This window comes from Buteo buteo, chromosome Z, assembly GCF_964188355.1.
Source record: "Buteo buteo chromosome Z, bButBut1.hap1.1, whole genome shotgun sequence".
Lineage (NCBI taxonomy): Eukaryota > Metazoa > Chordata > Aves > Accipitriformes > Accipitridae > Buteo > Buteo buteo.
Window position 1 is genome coordinate 44,595,260 of NC_134204.1, and position 17,787 is coordinate 44,613,046.

General features: G+C 38.7%; 1 protein-coding gene across 5 annotated transcripts in view; it reads right to left on the reverse strand.

The window, feature by feature from the left end:
* Positions 1–379: 379 nt before the first annotated feature.
* The window catches only part of RASEF (RAS and EF-hand domain containing), a 48,205-nt gene continuing 30,797 nt past the window's right edge, over positions 380–17,787 (reverse strand). For 2 of the 5 annotated variants that reach the window (XM_075020256.1, XM_075020255.1), the window contains exon 17: positions 16,665–17,066. In XM_075020256.1, coding sequence (XP_074876357.1) covers positions 16,958–17,066 — 109 coding nt within the window. In that variant the 3' untranslated portion in view covers positions 16,665–16,957. Of the gene's footprint in view, positions 1,238–16,664; positions 17,067–17,787 lie in introns of those variants that run through there. The other 3 variants (XM_075020253.1, XM_075020254.1, XM_075020257.1) reach the window with 3 other exon arrangements.

The window sequence follows — 17,787 nt, forward strand, 5'->3', positions numbered from 1 at the left end:
GTTAAGCCTGCTCTTGTAGGCTAATCTAGATTAGCATCACATGTGCCCTGTAATGATTGTTCCACTATCACATGTGAAGACTCTGTTGAGGTCACATAGATATTTGCCTGCCTGAAACAACTTTCATAATCAATGCCTAAAATACACTGCCAATTAGGATTTCTTATTTACACAAGGAATTAAGATCTCTTCATTTATGAGAACTATATTTGCCAATAATTCACATTTCAGTTCTACCACAACACACAGCAACATTTACACCAATTAATAAGGCAGTTGTTTATTCACATATTTTAATATATATGTTGAAACTTAATTAGCCTCTTAAGTCAACCTGATTATGTCCTTTTAAATTTCTGCTTTTCTTATTTGCTGTAAGTAAGCTTTTAAACACAAAAATACACTAAGCAGCATTTCATCTGAATCCTATCAAACAAAGCTATTGAAGCATGAGGTCTATATAACCAGTGAAGCAGAAGACCATGCTATTACATGGATAAATGCTCCAGAGTTACCGAAGCAACACAAAAACAATCATAGAAACATGGCTTTTGAAACCTCATAAGCAACTCGTTTTGGAAGAAAGTTTTTGTGTGTATATATGTGAATATACACATACACACATGAATATAAGCCATTTGACATCAAAATTCCAGGACAGATATACGTGGCTTTGATTAAAAAAAAATTTATTACTTCCCACTCATCTTCTCCCCAAAACAACAGAAAACAAGCCAGAAATCAAAGCTATCTATGAGACTTAAAAAAAAAAAAAAGAAAAAGAAAATAAAAAAAAGGAAAGAATCCTTATTTCCTTATTTCTTATTAATCTTCTTCACATGTTCAGACAAAGGGGAAATAACAGTTCCCAACCCATTTTGTCTCAGGAAACACCATCAACTCACAGTAGCTTCAGCACCCACCATCTTACAAACTCCTCCAGGGCTCCAAGAGGGCTCTGCTTGGGCTCTAATACAACTTACACTCAGTTGCCATTAGACCCTACCTCCTGGCCTACCTTTTAGACAGTCAAACTTATATCCATGTACACATGTAGGGTGTTAGGGCATTTGCTCCCCAGGGTGACTGGAGAGGGCTATTAGGTACATAGGCCCAGAGGCCTGGGCTCCCAAACCCTCAGCAGCCGCAGCCACCAATAAGTCCATCAGGGAGGTAGATGATGCCAGGGATGGGGCTTTTCCAGGTAGTGGATGTGACTGACTGATCTTGAAATTCTCTGTTTAAAAAAAAAAAAAAACAGAAAGAAAAAACCTTATGTAAAACAATGTAAGTTATAAATAAAGCCAAGTACAGCCAAGTCCCATGGAGGGCTGTGCCCTGCTCCCAGCATGGCGCGTGGGAGCACGAGGCAGCACCAGCACCCAGAGCGGGGCAAGGCCGACCCTCACAGAGATGGCTGGCTGAGCATGAAATTTTGCTCTTCTTTATGCAATTCACCCGGCGATGCAAAAGAGCATGCTTAGCAGCTTGCTGCCATGACATCCTCCCAAAAATAGGTGCTGTTACAGGCTGCCCATATAAATAGCACTCTCCTAAGGCCTCCATTTACCCGCTTTGTGCTTTCTGTCCCCAACTCTCCCCATCCCTCTGAGTTTATTCCCCTTCATAAACACTAATTTCCTCACCACCCTCACCGCAGCCTTGCTAGCCTGCAGCAGGACAATGTTTGCTCTCTCTCCTCCCCCACACAGGGACTCCACACACAATGTGGTAGGAGTTTGGCTCAAAAAAAACCACCCTGGGGCCTACCCACAACAGTAGACGTCAGCACCCACCACCTCACCACACCATGCACCCTGAGGGATGCCATTTCACACCACCATCTCTGGCAGAGGGGACAGCCCCACAGCTCCACCCTCACGCCCTCCCACTCCCACTCAGCAGCCCCACTGCTACAGGGGGAAACCCGCAGGCCAACTCCCAGGGCCAGCGTCCCGCTTCACCCTCACTCAGCAGCTGCCAGGGAGCCCCAGCCTCCTTCGCCGTGCCCTCACCAGCGCCCACCGGCCGGGGCCTTGCAGGGTTGGGACCTCACAGGAGACTGGCGGCAGCTGGTCGGGGCAGATCCCTTTTCTCTTGTGTTTGTGCAGCACCTGGAAATCTTCAGTTCAAGCCTCCCGTGATCCTGGGGGCAGCAAACTCTCCACAGCCACAGACAGCTAACCCAGGCCTCAGTGACAGGGGCACTGGGCTCTGGGGGTGATGGCAGGACAGGTCTCACCTCAGCCCACAGCCTCCACAGTGAAGGCAAAGGAGTAGAGCCAGGCCAGCATCTTTGATCCAGGGTTAGAGGCTCGCCACTTAATGAGTAGTTTTTTCCACGTTTGCAAGTGTTTTTCACACGCAGTAAGGCTAGCATGGAGCTCACTTGTTTCCAACAGCAAACATTTGTTCATTACCCTAGCCTGATCAGCAGGGTAAAGAACAAACATTTGCTGCATTGATGAAATGGGGCAATGAATAAATACCTTGGGACTAGCCAGTGTTAACATTTACAGTTGTTTTAGTTAACTTGAGTTAATTGCCAATTAATGCATGCCACTACACAACCAAAAATTCTAATCAGGATAGTCCCAAAGTGAAGGCCTTCTATTTCTTATAGTTTAATTATTTACTTACTCAAAATTAACAAATTCAGACTATCAAGATACACGTGTAAAGGGATTCTTAAAAGAAGTAATCTCTTCAGCCCACAAGATAATCCAGGACACAAAACATGGCACACATTCCTCTGTGCAACATTGTCAGCCAGAGGAGCTAGAATGGGGTTTTTTTCCTTCATTCAAAGACCTTAATGAAATGCTTTTCATTACAGAAAACTACCCTAAGCAATTTGTTTTCATAATAATAATAACCTAAAAGACAAATGAAAGCAATCAAAGAATGAAACTGATCCAAGCATTTTTGCAAGACAGCAGCTGGCACCCATAGCCACAGACATATCTGCTGCACCACTAACTGCAACATGAGAACAGCTAAACCAATGCATGGCAAAAAAAATGTGCTTGAGGGAGTTAGAATTTTTGAATGTGAAGTTTAGCCTTGGGGTAATTTTCACAACCAAGTAATAAACCACTCAGAAGGATTGTTTTACTGAAAACAGTACTGAATTTAGCTAACATCGTACAAGTGTTCTGCTATACTAACCTACTTTTTGGCTGTTTGTATTTCTAATGTGGGGGGGTTGTGTGTTTGGTTGTTTTTGCAACAGAAGCCTAACCTGAGGGATTAATAGTGATAATGAAGAGTGTTATATTGAACATTGCTGCCCTCTAGTGACTACAAAGAACAAACAACTGGAAGAGAGAGTTTGCTGCAAAAGGTTTCTTTGCTCTCAAGATAGAAGTGTTCAGTTCGGTATCACTGAAGTACGACATAATTTTTTGAGAGTGAAATCTGTGTTAATCTTAGCCTTAAACTATCATTTGAATATACAAAGTACTTGAATGTAAAAAAAAATAAACAAACGTTTCTGCAAATGGAATGTGTAGTGCAATAAATGATCACATTCTAATCAGTGATACTTTTGTGTTGCATTAAAATACTGCATGACAAGTAACTCAGAAAAGCTGCAGCTGCAAACAAGAAATCTATATTACGTGACAACTAGTTCAATGAACAAATTAGTCTAATTTATCCAGGAAACGTTTTACGTATGTGACTGTTTACACTACTGGGGATTTTCACGATAAACAGTGTCAGACATTTCAACAAAAAAAAACGTAAATCATAAATGTGCATCATTGTCTTCATTCCATAACTTGCGCATATGCACAATTGTCCGTCATTTCAGTAGGAGTAAATGAGTACTATAAGGTTTGTTAAAAATTCAAAGGTGTTTTTTTACAAAATCTGTATTTTATGGTAGACAAGTTGTTTCATAGTCCTTCATACTGTAGTTCCAAATTTCCAATATTTTGTGACTGTGTTTTTTTGTTTAGCTTATAGATGTTAACTCTAATGGGACCTTGTCCATATTACAAATGCTGAAAATCATACCCTTTGATGCAGTTTCTTGATGCAAAATCTTAAAACTATTTGTTTCACCAACATAAATACCAGTTAACAGAAGTAGATTATAACAAACTGAAACACCATAGTAAACGTCCACAGTGAAAACACTTGTTTTCACCTTTACATGCAGCAAGGTGTTGGAGATGGTCTGAATCCTTCAGACTTAAACCTCCAGTTAGACTTCACAGTCATTTGTAACAATGTAATCAAGTTACAGCAGCTAGCTACATAATCATACAACTAGTGTAGCGGGTGTGGTGGAAAAGGGTTTGGAAAGGGTTAATGCACCCTCAATGTTTGCTAGTTAACCATTCTTGAGTAAATTAACCATTATTTTTCAAAAGTTCTGGAGTATGAGATGGTTGCTTTATGAAATTAATGCTGATTTCTCAAATTTAACTTCCTTAAACTGGTATTTCTTCCTAATAAAGCAAGCTATTGCCACTCAAGTACAGTTACAAATTGGGAAAAGGAATAGTCTGTTCAAAGGTTACAGTGTTGTTGTCTGTATTAAGGCATTACCTAGGCCTATGTCTAGCACTATCAGGACATTGACAGTCAGTCTCTGATCCAATGCGATCATAAACTAAGTAAATGGTGCATTTATGTAAGCCAGACTATTGCCTTTTCCAAGTTCTCAGGCTGTATCTAAACAGCATGCACCACAGATGCTCCTTGGATGCTCCAGGGAAGCTTCTTCTGGACCTCGCTCCCATTTCCTTTCTGCTAAAAAACAAGATGAATGTGCAAAGTGAGGAGGAATGGAAACAAACATGTTGTGAACGGGGAACACAACCAGAGCATGTACCCAGGCCTAAAAGACCAAAGTCAGTCCTGAGTTCATAATGTTTTTTTGATGGTGCAAACTTGTCTTCTGTAACTAGCTTCAGTAAAATTCTCTCTTGAATCAGACTAACACTGGGAAAAAAGCCCAACTTGTTCATGCCACCTTTACAGTCTTTCAGTTTGCCAACACCTTTCAGGTTCTCATGCACTTGTGCTCTGACTAGCAGAACATGTTCCAGGTTTTGGTAAACCCAGGACTACAATGCCCCAGATAAATGCAGCAAAACTATTAATTCTGTTATTAGCAACCTTTTATCTCTGTAATGAACCTGGCAGAAATGAGGGCACTAAACACTAAACAGCTATCTAACTAATAATCAACCCCTGGGACACACGTGCACTCTTTTAGATACCTGCACTGGACTATGCTACTCCACCCATAAGACCTTATCTGAAAAGAATCAGTGACAAAAACAGCTACCCACATTTTTCTATCTGAAATCAGACCAATGCCAACCACTCTCAGAGAAAGTGTTCTACCACCTGGGCTCTTCTTTAGTAAGTTGGTGATGAAATGATAACATAATTATCTGAGAAAGTTTTCCCTGAGACAGAGCAGACACAGGCCCAGGAGTGTCAGAAGACACAGCGCTTGCACTGGGATCACAGTGAAGAGGAAGGGATGGAAGTTTGCAAAGGAATAGCTATGGGTGAAAAAAAACCTGGAAAAGACATGAATAATTTGAAGTGGATGAATGAGAGGGGTATGAAAAAACATGGAAGGAGGATAGTGAGAGTATGGGATGGATAAACAGGTAGAGACACAGGAAGAAGTTAAAAATAAAAAGACTAAAACAAGAACTAGAAAACTCCAGGACTTGGGTGCAGAACAGTAAGCCTTTCTGGGTGTGCCATGCAGGTTGATTTTTGGCTTTCAAATATTTGGTCACATTTTTTGGATATACAACTTTCCTTCAAGAAGAAAATATTTTAAATATTGACATATGAATTACTCAATTGCCTAAATCATAAATCTCAAATTTAAGATAAAAGTAAGAAAAAGATGGGATTGAATAAAATATTACGGCTTAACAAAATGTTTACAGAACTTGTCTTTAAAGAAAAAGACCCAGGTTAAACCTGCTTATACCTCTTTCATTCAAAGCTATATAGGCACTTGTGTGCTTTGCTGGTTGGATTTTAAAGCTCCCCATCTAGCTTCAAATGTATTCTTTGGAAGTATAATTTTACCACTTTTATTCAACAAAATCCTATCAGTAGCTAATCACCAAAGATATTTCACACTCCACATCACCAATTTGTTCCATTCACTGAAAGTGTTGTGTTCTATTTTGAACTCACTTAAAAGCTTGATTTGTCATCGCACTTGGGGAAAGCCACTACAGACAGGCTTCATGACTCCTATCCTTCCCTGTACTTCATTACTTGTAAATACACTTAAAAAAAAAAAAAAAAAAAAAGAGACAAGTCTTTCTTTAACAGGCAGAAAAAACTATCTCTCCATTACACACATGAAATGATCCGTGTATGTTCCCCATTTAAGAAGGACAGATTTTATGCCCATCACAGCACTTCACTGCTCCAATTATTCACGTTCCTCTTCAAAAAGCACAGCTATTCTGTGAGAACCGTAGTGCTCAAATGGTCCATGAAGTCTTTAGCAAAGACACTATTTATTCCTTGGGACCACCTTGCAAGCTAAATCGTTCATGCAAATCTTGAAAAAGGATCATTCTGAGGCACTTCTATACTCAAATGTTGATGCATATTCCCAAGTAGTTACAGAATAGAATGTAAAACCTGTTGTAGTACCTTGGCCCTGAGAAGTGGTTGAGTCACCATCCATGGAGGTATTTAAAAGACATGTAGATGTGGTGCTTAGGGACATGGTTTAGTGGTGGACTTGGCGGTGCTAGGTTTACAGTTGGACTCAATGATCTTAAGGGTCTTTTCCAACCTAAATGATTCTGTGATTCTATGATTCTATGTACATGGTGTGAGAGACTGAAAGAGTTAATGTCTCAGACGTTGTGGTGGGGCAAGTTCACAAACCACTCATGACACCTAATTAGCACAATCAGTTCAAGTGCCCGCCCGAGGGAGGGACAAGGATGATAAAAGGACACACACTGAAGCCCCCATGCATGTGCCTTCCAGAACTGGACCCCTTGGCTGGTGGGATCAACACTGGACCCAGGACTGGTGAAATCTTTCTGTTTTCCTTTTTCTCTCTCTGTCTTGTTATCTCTTTCTCTTTCCTTTTCCACAATCCCTACACCTCATCCCTTTAAGACATAAAACTGTTGACCAATTCTGGGACTAAGAGTGGATCCAGCTGCCCCTGGGCTCCTCTCTGAGAAGGATTCTAGAAAGCAAGGGGGTCCACTCTGAACCTTGTGACCCAATGGGAGGGAGCTCCTTTTTCCCTGAACTGATGTGTACGGTTACCATGGGTTACACGGGTTACTGAGGCAGTTCCATGCCAATTCCTGTTGTGAGAAACCCCCGCACCTACCGTTATGCCTCACAAGTTCAGGTTGCTTCTGCCATGAATAAAATGTTTAACTGATCATTTGGTGTCTCATTATTTTAATTCAGCCCAAGGGAATTCCAAATTCAACACAACTCCCTGGTCTGTCTAGTCCAGGTCATGACGCATGGTAGCCCAAAGCACTTTGCAATAAAACACTGAAAATACTCTGTGGGTTTCAAAGGCAAAAGTAGTTGCCAGTATGTGCTTAGTAAGATACAACCTTGGATTCAGAGCAGACTTACACTAATAGGAAAAGATGACAAGGACACTGATGTCACTATTCCTTTTATAAAAAACACTATGGGAAAGCTCCTGTGATCTAGAATTTTAATTTTTTAAAGTAAAGAGAGTAGTCATTGTTTCATATACGTGTATGCATGCATAATACATAAATATATACATGCATGTGTGTGTATAAAAGAAAAATAAGACTATATATATTCTGAAGTGTATGTAGGCATATATATGTGTATACCTCCCTAAACCTGATTTTCCATAATCGGAATATTGCTGTACAAAAAGGGGTTACTAGTCACTGCTTAGCCTTATACTATCACTCACATTTGGTCACTTCAGATGACTTGAAAATAAATGTGCAAAAAGCACATGCATTTTAGTGTATTTGCTAAAATCTCTTAGAGTAGAATTTATTTCATCTATACAGCTTTGTTCAGATTTCCACCAGTTTGACCAAGGATAATGGTTAAGAATGGGAAGAGTTACAGCGTTCACAAAGGTTGTGCTTGTGACCCACAACTGTGGTTACAGGCAAGTTTAATGTTACAGCTCTGATAGTGCCAGAACAATGTCTTCAGTTTGGGGTAAAATGAAGTCTAGCAGGAATATTTTAGAAAATAGCAACTAACTGCTTCACAAAGTGTTACTGTAATTCACAGTTTGGGGGTTAATTTAGATTTATCTAAAATATTTTACCAAACAGATAACTTGATTTTTATTTGCATCACTTATACACAGTTTAAATACAGCACCGTCTGCTCTCACAGGCCTAGTTTTAGTTTGACATCTTTCACACAGTTAATTTGCTCCATTATTTTATCTTAGAATGTGCATCTATTCGGTATATAGAGGTTAAGTAAGTTTGTTCAGTGGAATCAATCCAAATCTCAGGCACTTTGACTTACTCAACTGATAAAGGGAACTTTTGTCACAAATTTACTGCAAAATGCCTGAAGATTTTCTCTGACAACTCCAATAACAATTACCTCTGTAAAGATATGTTTGTGACATGAATAGAACAATTCCCTAAGAACTACAAAGGAAACACTCTACATGAATGGATACAGACTAAAGCGGAAAGCTACTTTCAGAAAAAAAAAGCCATGAGGCAACCTGTATTGTTCTAAATATAGTAGCTTTGGCCTTTTTTTTCTGTTTCCCTCTATCTTAAATGTTTCCATTGCTCTTTTATTCTGGTGCTAACACTTTTAACATTTTTCCTCATGGAAATTCATGGTTGGAGGTGGGGAGCAGAAGAAATAAGCAGCTCACAAGGAGGATTTTCTCCATTCTTTTAAGGATTCTATCCTTGATTCTGTCTTTGATTTTTTTTCCCCCCTATTTTTAAATAAGATCAAAAAAAGACCTTTTCCAAAAGGAAAATAGCAAGTTCTTAGCAAAGTGATTATTTGCACAAAGTAATAGAATAGTGTAAATAGAAAACTAACAGGTGAGTATTTTTAGTTGCAGTAAGATCAACTTTCATTGCTGCACATCTCATTTTCCTTGGATTACAACACTAGCTTATGAACTAGAATTCCCCACTGACCATGATACCAGTAAGAAGATATAGACCCTTAATGTAGGACTATAAAAAATGTTTCTGATTATATGCTGATAGTATCAGGTATTAAATATGGCTAAATGTTTCAGTTTCAACAATAATTTTTAATTTGTGCAAATTATAAAAAAGGCAAACCTACACACTAATTCTTACTACTTTTATAGCCATGGGAAGAATAGGCTACAGAAATAAGGGAGGAAAATACCTAAAGAGGAAAATTAATATGAAAATTAAATATGCTGTCTTACTTATTACCTTTGTGATCTAAAAGAAAGGAATTCAGGCTTTGAAAAGAGCATTTTGGTAGTGACACACACCCCAGCTCATCCTTTCAGGGCTTATTGCTTTGTGGCAGAAAGAAGCACACATTCATGCTTTAGCTCCAGATCCAATCACTAGTGAAGCTGCATATGAGCTTTGAAAAATAGGACTTGTTCTCACACTATGCCTGCTGTCCCAAGCCACACTTTTTCTGTTGCCTTAACTCCAATTAAATCGGAGGTTTATATGCATGAGAACATAATGCCTTTATGGACTTCAGAGTAGCTACAAAAAACAACTCAAGCAAATCTAAAATTCCTCGAGAACTGCCAAGGAGAAGGTCAAAGTTTCACTCCAAGCCTAGAAACAAAAAGAGATACACAAAGTACTACTACCCAATGCCACTCTAAACTCATCTCATCAAAGAGAACAAGGTGTCAAAACTTTGCAAGGGCACATGTCAGCAGTACTCAGCAAAGCAGCAGCTATTCTGAAGCCTAGGAACATATAACCCAGCAGTTCTGCCAGTAGATCTAAGGACTAACTTAAAAATCTGTGATACCTCTCTTAGATTGTTCTCAACTACCTTACTTTTTATTAAAATTGAGTATATTCAGTATTCTGAGTATTGTACTTATTAAGAATATATTTGCAAGAAGATACCAGACAACAAAGTGTTTTTAAGTTCCTATTGGATCAACATGGATGGTAGGAGTCAAGGAGTGGTGGTGAATGGAGTTAAATCCAGTTGGCGGCCAGTGACAAATGGTGTTCCCCAGGGCTCAGTATTGGGGCCAGTTCTGTTTAGTTTCTTTAGCAACAATCTGGACAAGGGGATTGAGTGCACCCTCAGTAAGTTTGCAGACGACACCAAGTTGGGTGGGAGTATTAATCTGCTCGAGGGTAGGAAGGCTCTACAGAGGGACCTGGACAGGCTGGATTGATGGGCTGAGGCCAATTGTATGAGGTTCAACAAGGCCAAGTGCCGGGTCCTGCACTTGGGTCACAACAACCCCATGCAGCGCTACAGGCTTGGGGAGGAGTGGCTGGAAAGCTGCCTGGCAGAAAAGGACATAGGGGTATTGGTTGACAGCCAGCTGAACATGAGCCAGCAGTGTGCCCAGGTGGCCAAGGCAGCTAGTAGCACCCTGGTCTGTATCAGAAACACCGTGGCCAGCAGGACAAGGGAAGTAGAACAGGCTGCCCAAGGAAGCGGTTGAGTCACCATCCCTGGAGGTATTTAAAAGACGTGTAGATGTGGTGCTTAGGGACATGGTTTAGTGGTGGAGGTGGCAGTGTTAGGTTTATGGTTAGACTCAATGATCTTAAAAGTCTTTTCCAACCTAAACAATTCTATGATAACATTTAAAGTTGCCAGTTTAACCTGAAGCAGCTTTTAATTCGGGTTTTGCGGCAGTTTTTCTTTGACATATGGACCCCTAAATATTTTCTGTTTGAGGTGTAGAGCCTTACATAGAGCACATTTGCAATAGGCTTATTACTTTTGGCTACTTTTTTCTTTTCTTTCTTACCTCACCAATATCATATATTAGTGGTTAGAGTCAGAGAGGCTAAAGCATCTCTGTAAACAGATACAGCATCATAATTTCAAGACTTATTCAGGACTCACAGGAAGGACAGCTCTCAGCTCAGATGTAAGTTGATGACTGTTCATTGAAGCTTAGAAGTTGGAGGCAGTCAGAGATACCAGTGGTTGCATCACTGTTTCATGCTGTTGGCCATAGAAACTGGTGAACCCTAACGACATTAAGCTGACAGGTCACAGATCCTATGCCGGACTGCTGCTCACTAGCACTTACAAAAAGAAAATACACTGAAGAAGTATGGCTATAGAAACATATTTTATTATACATCAATTTGTAATACCAAAAGTGTGTAGTTCTTTTTAAACATATATATGTACAAAATTACAGTGAATGCAGTGATCTGTAGTTTTGAGGAGGAACAAACTGCATGAACACCACACTTCTACTTGTAAACAGTATAAATTAAAAGTTTCAAAAGTTTTCACAATTTAAAGCCTTATTATCTAATACACAGACTTTTATTAGAAGTTGGCACACGCAATTGGCACTGAATTTCTTCCTCATACTAGTATGAAAATACATTACTATTTTAAATACTTAACTTTATATTCAGTAGAAAACCTTCACAGCTTGGGTTTATTTGTTACTCAGCCACCTAATTACTAATTTCCTATAAACCCAGCTATCTATAGCTGTAACTCAAAGAGCAGAAATTGTAGAAAAAGGACTTCTTTTTAGAAACTAACGCATTTGAGCCTACATTCCACATATCTGAGTCAAATTTTCTTTTACCATAAGAATTTTCTCACAAAGCAAGATAGGTGAAAAAAAATATGAATAATGATTAATATTGATGTTACCAGTCCTAAAGATACCAATAAGAAAGGATTAGGCTTCACAGTAAAACAGTGGGAGAGAAATACTAAAATAACTAGGGCTGTAAAAAGCTTCTCCATCCATAAGTATCCTGGACAGGGTCAGAGAGATAGCATTACATGCTGTATGAAATCTGGCAGGGGTAGTGGTAAGGGCATTTGAACTGCATATGAGATATTGGATTACTTAATATAGTCAGAAACATCATGGAAGTAGGTTTCTTTGTAATGTAATAAAGTGCCTTGACTATATGAATAAATATGTCCCTTTGGTTTATGAATTAGGGATCTTTCACTAAAGTCTTGTTCCCTAAAAAGTTACCTAGCATTGTTGTACAGCAGTGGATTGGGGAAAAAAAGAAAATATCTTTAAAAGGATCTATATATGAACAGATTGTCTGTACTAGCACAGAACCTATTAGCTTAATTGGGGATCTGCATGGGTGCACATCTACATGATGCTCCTTGCATGAGTGGCCTGTAGACATTTTCCTTGGAATGAAATACATTTTAACAGGCTATACAGATTTAAAACTGTAATTTATTTTTCCGAAAATAACAGAGGATTTTGTAGACAACACAAAAATAGTTACACAGAAAAATACTTAAACCATGTTAGGCCATAACTGTACTTCTAAGAACAATTAAAAGAAGCTGCAGCTTGTCTTATTAAGCCACTGATGTGTGTTAAACAGGTGCAAAGTGGTTACAAGAACTTATGTAATCAAAACATTTTCAGAGTGACTTACAGAAATTACTGCCTCACAAATGTGTACTACACCATAATTTAAAAGGGTCAAAACCAATACAGGATAAAATAATACTTCCATGTCAACTAAATAAAAATAATTTATTTACAGATCATGAGGAAAAACACGAAAGGCCTTTCCTTTTCAAATAAATACATGTATTAAGGGACACATCCACTAACTAAAAAAATAACATTGTGTGATTAAATGAATAGTTCTTATGTACTAAACTAAACCATAAAAACATCTGAAATATAATAGTGCAACCATGTCAGAACATAAAGCTGATGTTTGCCATTTTACATTTTAGGTAGAAGGCAAGGTAACCTTTCAAAGCAGAACAACAGAAAACTTTATATATTCATTATTTCCATGTTAGATACATGCTTTAATTTCGATATTTAAATAATTGTTTTCCAAGTTCTTTGCTTTATAACATGAATTCTACATGGTATTATATGAATATTCAGACTTGATGGAGCTGATTATCATAGGATTTCTAAAACCAGTTCCAACTAAGCTACAGCTATATCCCCATTTGGTAGAGCTTTTTTAATAATTTAGACATTGAACATAAAACTTACTCCAAGGTAAAACTTTATTAACAGTTTCTAACCCTGAATCTTATTTAAAAAACAACACAGTTTCAAAGGAAAGTTGCTTTACATGACACACAAAAATCGGAGCTTAAAAAAGGGATTCAGTTTATATAATCTGGCCAAACAACACAAGGGAGATTTTGGTCATTAAAATGAATGAAAAACAGTACCCAAAATACCAATGGCCCAGTCCTGCAGAGAGAAAAAAAATAGGTGTGAAGGGATGTCTCTGAACTCACATCCTTCAGCCAGGCTCTCTGCAGGCATGGACATTCACATGGCTCTCTCTGTGTGGTAAGAATCTTAGATATGAAAGCAATTACTGCACATGCACACGTGCTGCTAACTCTGGGACGTGGAACCCACATTTGCAAGAGGTACCTCGTGATGTTATTATACTGGTGAAGAGAAGGCCAAAGGGGATCTAATAGCCTACAGATAGTGAAAGGGGAGTTACCAAGATCGCAGCCAAACTCTTCTTGGTAGCAGGAGAGGATACAATGATGGGAAACAGCTACAAATTTGTAGCCACTTGGGAAACTGAGGTTGGACATGGAGAGAAATTTTTATCCAGAAGGAGTGCAAGCAGGGGAACAGGTTGCCAGAAAGGTGGTGCTATCTCTGTCTTTGGGGATTTTCATAGCCTGGCTAGCCAAACCCACAGCTAACCTGATCCAGGGCTGGCAACAGTCCACCTCTGCTTGGGTGCTTGGGAGGTTAGACAAAACCACTTCCAGAAATACTTCTTGCAAATAAATTCATGTGATTCTCTGTACCCAACCAATGTTTCACTCATGCAGGTGTGTCAACAAGGTTTAGGCAAACATATTTCACCTCATTTACTGCAGGCCAAGACCACAGAGCTGGTCAAACACTGTGGCTCAGTTGAGACACATAGAACACTGATCCTCAGTCTAAGCCCTGCAAGTTAGCAGAAGTTAGTAACACTGAAGGAGCAATATTTTGGAATGGAAGTAACAGCTTATAATGACCTTCTCATCCTGAGAAAACGCAAACATCTACATGTTGTAAGCTTACACTTTAAAAAGCAAGCACTGGACCACCTCCCCCTCTCCTCCATACTGCTGCAGGAAGAACTATCTGCAAGTACAACCCACATTAATTCCATTTCCATTTCACGCCTTTGGAGAGAGAAGCTTTTATACACAAACACAGAAGAGGCCCTCATCAATGCACTCAGTTAAGCATGGTTTTCTCCTCAGAGAAGCTAATTACAACTGTAATTTTCTTGTTTAAATAATACAGGGTTAATGGTAAACAATACATATGTGACCAGGCATATTTCTGGTACACCTGCATCTCCTCCTTCATTCTCTGCCACATGCTCCAGGTAAGTCTCAGGATGACAGTGAGGCCTCTTGTACTGTTGGGTGGGAATATGCTACAACATTACAGCCCTCTCTGTGGAATAAGGTAGTGTGTGAAGATTCCCTTAGTACTTCAAAAAGGACACCAAACATGTTTTCTCTTCTAAGGCTGAAGTACAATATACTGAAATAAAGTGTCTTATTGTCCTGGTTTCCGCTGGGATAGAGTTAACTGTCTTCCTAGTAGCTGGTACAGTGCTATGTTTTCAGTTCAGTATGCGAAGAATGTTGATAACACTGATATTTTCAGTTGTTGCTCAGTAGTGTTTAGACTAAAGTCAAGGATTTTTCAGCTTCTCATCCCCAGCCAGGGCACAAGAAGTTGGCAGGGGACACAGCCAGGGCAGCTGACCCAAACTGGCCAACGGTGTATTCCATACCATGGGACGTCACATCCAGTATAGGAACTGGGGGGAATGGGGGAGGGGAATCACCACTGGGGGACTGACTGGGTGTCGGTCGGCAGGTGGTGAGCAATTGCACTGCACATCATTTGGGCATTCCAATCCTTTCATTACTGCTGTTGTCATTTTATTAGTGTTATCATTATTAGTTTCTTCTTTTCTGTTCTATTAAACTGTTCTTATCTCAACCCATGAGTTTTACTTTTTTTTTTTTTTCTGATTCCCTCCCCCATCCCACTGGGAGGGAGGGGAAAGTGAGTGAGTGGCTGTGCAGTGCTTAGTTGCTGGCTGGGGTTAAACCATGAAACTTATCCCTTCTGGCACTAGATTTCTCTGTCTTGAGAAGAACAAGCTTTCAGATAGTTACCTGAGGATTAGCTGCTCTGATCTAGAGGTTTCAAAGGATGCCTAAAACCACTGCTTCTTCCTACTTTAAAACTGTATGTATTTTTAAATGATGAACCATCCTGTTTCTGAGAACTCCACATTTTCTAAAACTGATAACAGAATACAGCCTATATAGTGTTCAGATGTAGTGCTGACAAAATGCAGTAACAGCTGCTAGTCATACGGGTTTCCAATCAGTCCATAAAACTTTATACAAGGTTGATTTACTGAGCTAGGTTTCAGCCTGGAGTTGTTTCATAAATGCACACAGAAAAGATTGAAACAGTTTGCAGGCTCTGAAGGGGCCCTACCCCATTCCGATCAAAATTAGTGAAAGCTGAGAAGAATTGGATCATGATTGTTAACTGTAGAAATACCTACAATTTTTACTACACTATAGGACTGCTGGGAACTATTTATGATAAGTAATGGTAACTCAGTTTTTAGAGATGACATCACCTAAAGCTACCACCTGGTGAGATTCTCAGAGTTTTCCTAAAATTAGGCAAAGGAATTCTCACTAAGGTAAGTAGTTGCTGTTCATTTCAGGGACTTTTTGTAATGAACAATTCATACAGGTGTTTCTGCATGTGCAGCAATTCTTTCACCTGCCGGTTTAAAACTTCAAATATGCATAATGAATATCCATTAAAACAGAGTCCTCTGTACTATTACAATCCCTCAATTAGTGTCTGAATGGAAGACATTTGAAAAACAAGGGAAAATTACAACCCATATCTGTTTGTAGTACTAATAACGACCTAGTCTAAATAAACAGGCAGGTATTGGATTATTAACTCATCTCGGTAATCCTACATATCACAGGTATTATAGTCGCTCTGGAATTTTGAATGGTAATGGTCCATGCCAATGTTCCTTTCACTTCTGAGCTGTGTAGGATCAGATGTAAAGTCTACTTCTCAGTTCTGAATCAGACCCCAACTCCCATAATTAAATAAATTCTAACTTGCCAACCTCTGCAAAATCATACCAGAACCACATGCACCCACACTGTCTTCTCCCAATACAGACCATTCTGCTTCATGCCCTGAACTTAGCGTTTACTTGGATCTAGGCAAACCTTTAATGGTTTGGAGTTTTCTTGGGAAATGTTTCATCAATATCTAATTTAAGGCCTTCAAAAAACTGGATAAGCAGACATGAGCAAAAAGAGATTAAATTAATTGAAGCTGTAAATTTTTCTTTTCCTATGAGTGATATTTGATATTATCATGTTCTGTATGTAAAAAATACTGAGCCCATAAAGAAACAAGCAGGTAAAGAAGATAAAATATATTACAATATTGTATGCAGTGACTACTCTAGCATTGACTCTGAGCTCACTTCATTGACTTACATTACTTAAGAAAAGCAAAACCAGAGTCTATGAGGCAAAGCAAGTGCACAAATGTGAATGAGTAGAAAGTAGAGTCTGGATTTTTAACATGATGTGCAATTTCTAATTACACAGATGTATAAATCCACGATAAAAAGAACACAGTATTAAAATCCTTTTTTTTTTTTTTTTTTTAAATATACAAGTTATTTAGGTCAGGAAAAGTATCTGTCACTTAAACATTGCAACAGTTTTTCGTGAGTGCTGATTTTTTGACAGGTGTCCCAACCAGGCTAGTTACTGACCTCGTATCATCTTGATTATCACTTCGTTTTCGTACTTCCCTGTAAAAAAAAAAAACAACACACAAACAAACAAAATAAGGCACTCAATTAATATATTTCTATTCATGTTCACTGTTCTGTTTCTCCCAGTATATCCTACAGAGCTTACCATCATCTATTGCATGGTTAAAACTACAGTTTTAAGTGCACAGAATCAGCATGTCTCATAAGTTTCCAATTTGGGAATCTATCAATATTTCTATACAAATCACAGTTAGTGACAGAAATATAATAATTTCTGATATGTAATAACTCCACAATGTTCTGTTTTCCCTTTTCTTTTGATCATTTTTCTTTAATTTGCTTGCTTCAGTATATTACCACAGAAACAGAACACATTCATAGCTGAAAGTATAAAATTAAATAACTGCAATTTCAAGTACAAATTTACCCTCAGAGGAAAAACACACATTGTTGGATGTTTTATTATAAATGCAGACTTAAAAGTTGAGTATGTAGGAGTGATTATTGAGCTGTATTCTCACTACAGGCCCCCTAGAATGTCAAAATCCAACTCTAAAATTTCTTGCCTCATCTCTTGCCAAATTTAAGTCCTCATCATACTAGTAGAATAAATTCATGAAGTTCCTCTCAGAACACTGTATCATTCAACATAACAGTAATGAAATGTTCATTTAGAAATTTTTATTTCAAAATGAAATGCTTCTTTCAAAGAATACAAATTACTAAGACTTGGGTAAAGAAATTGCAGCCAACCATT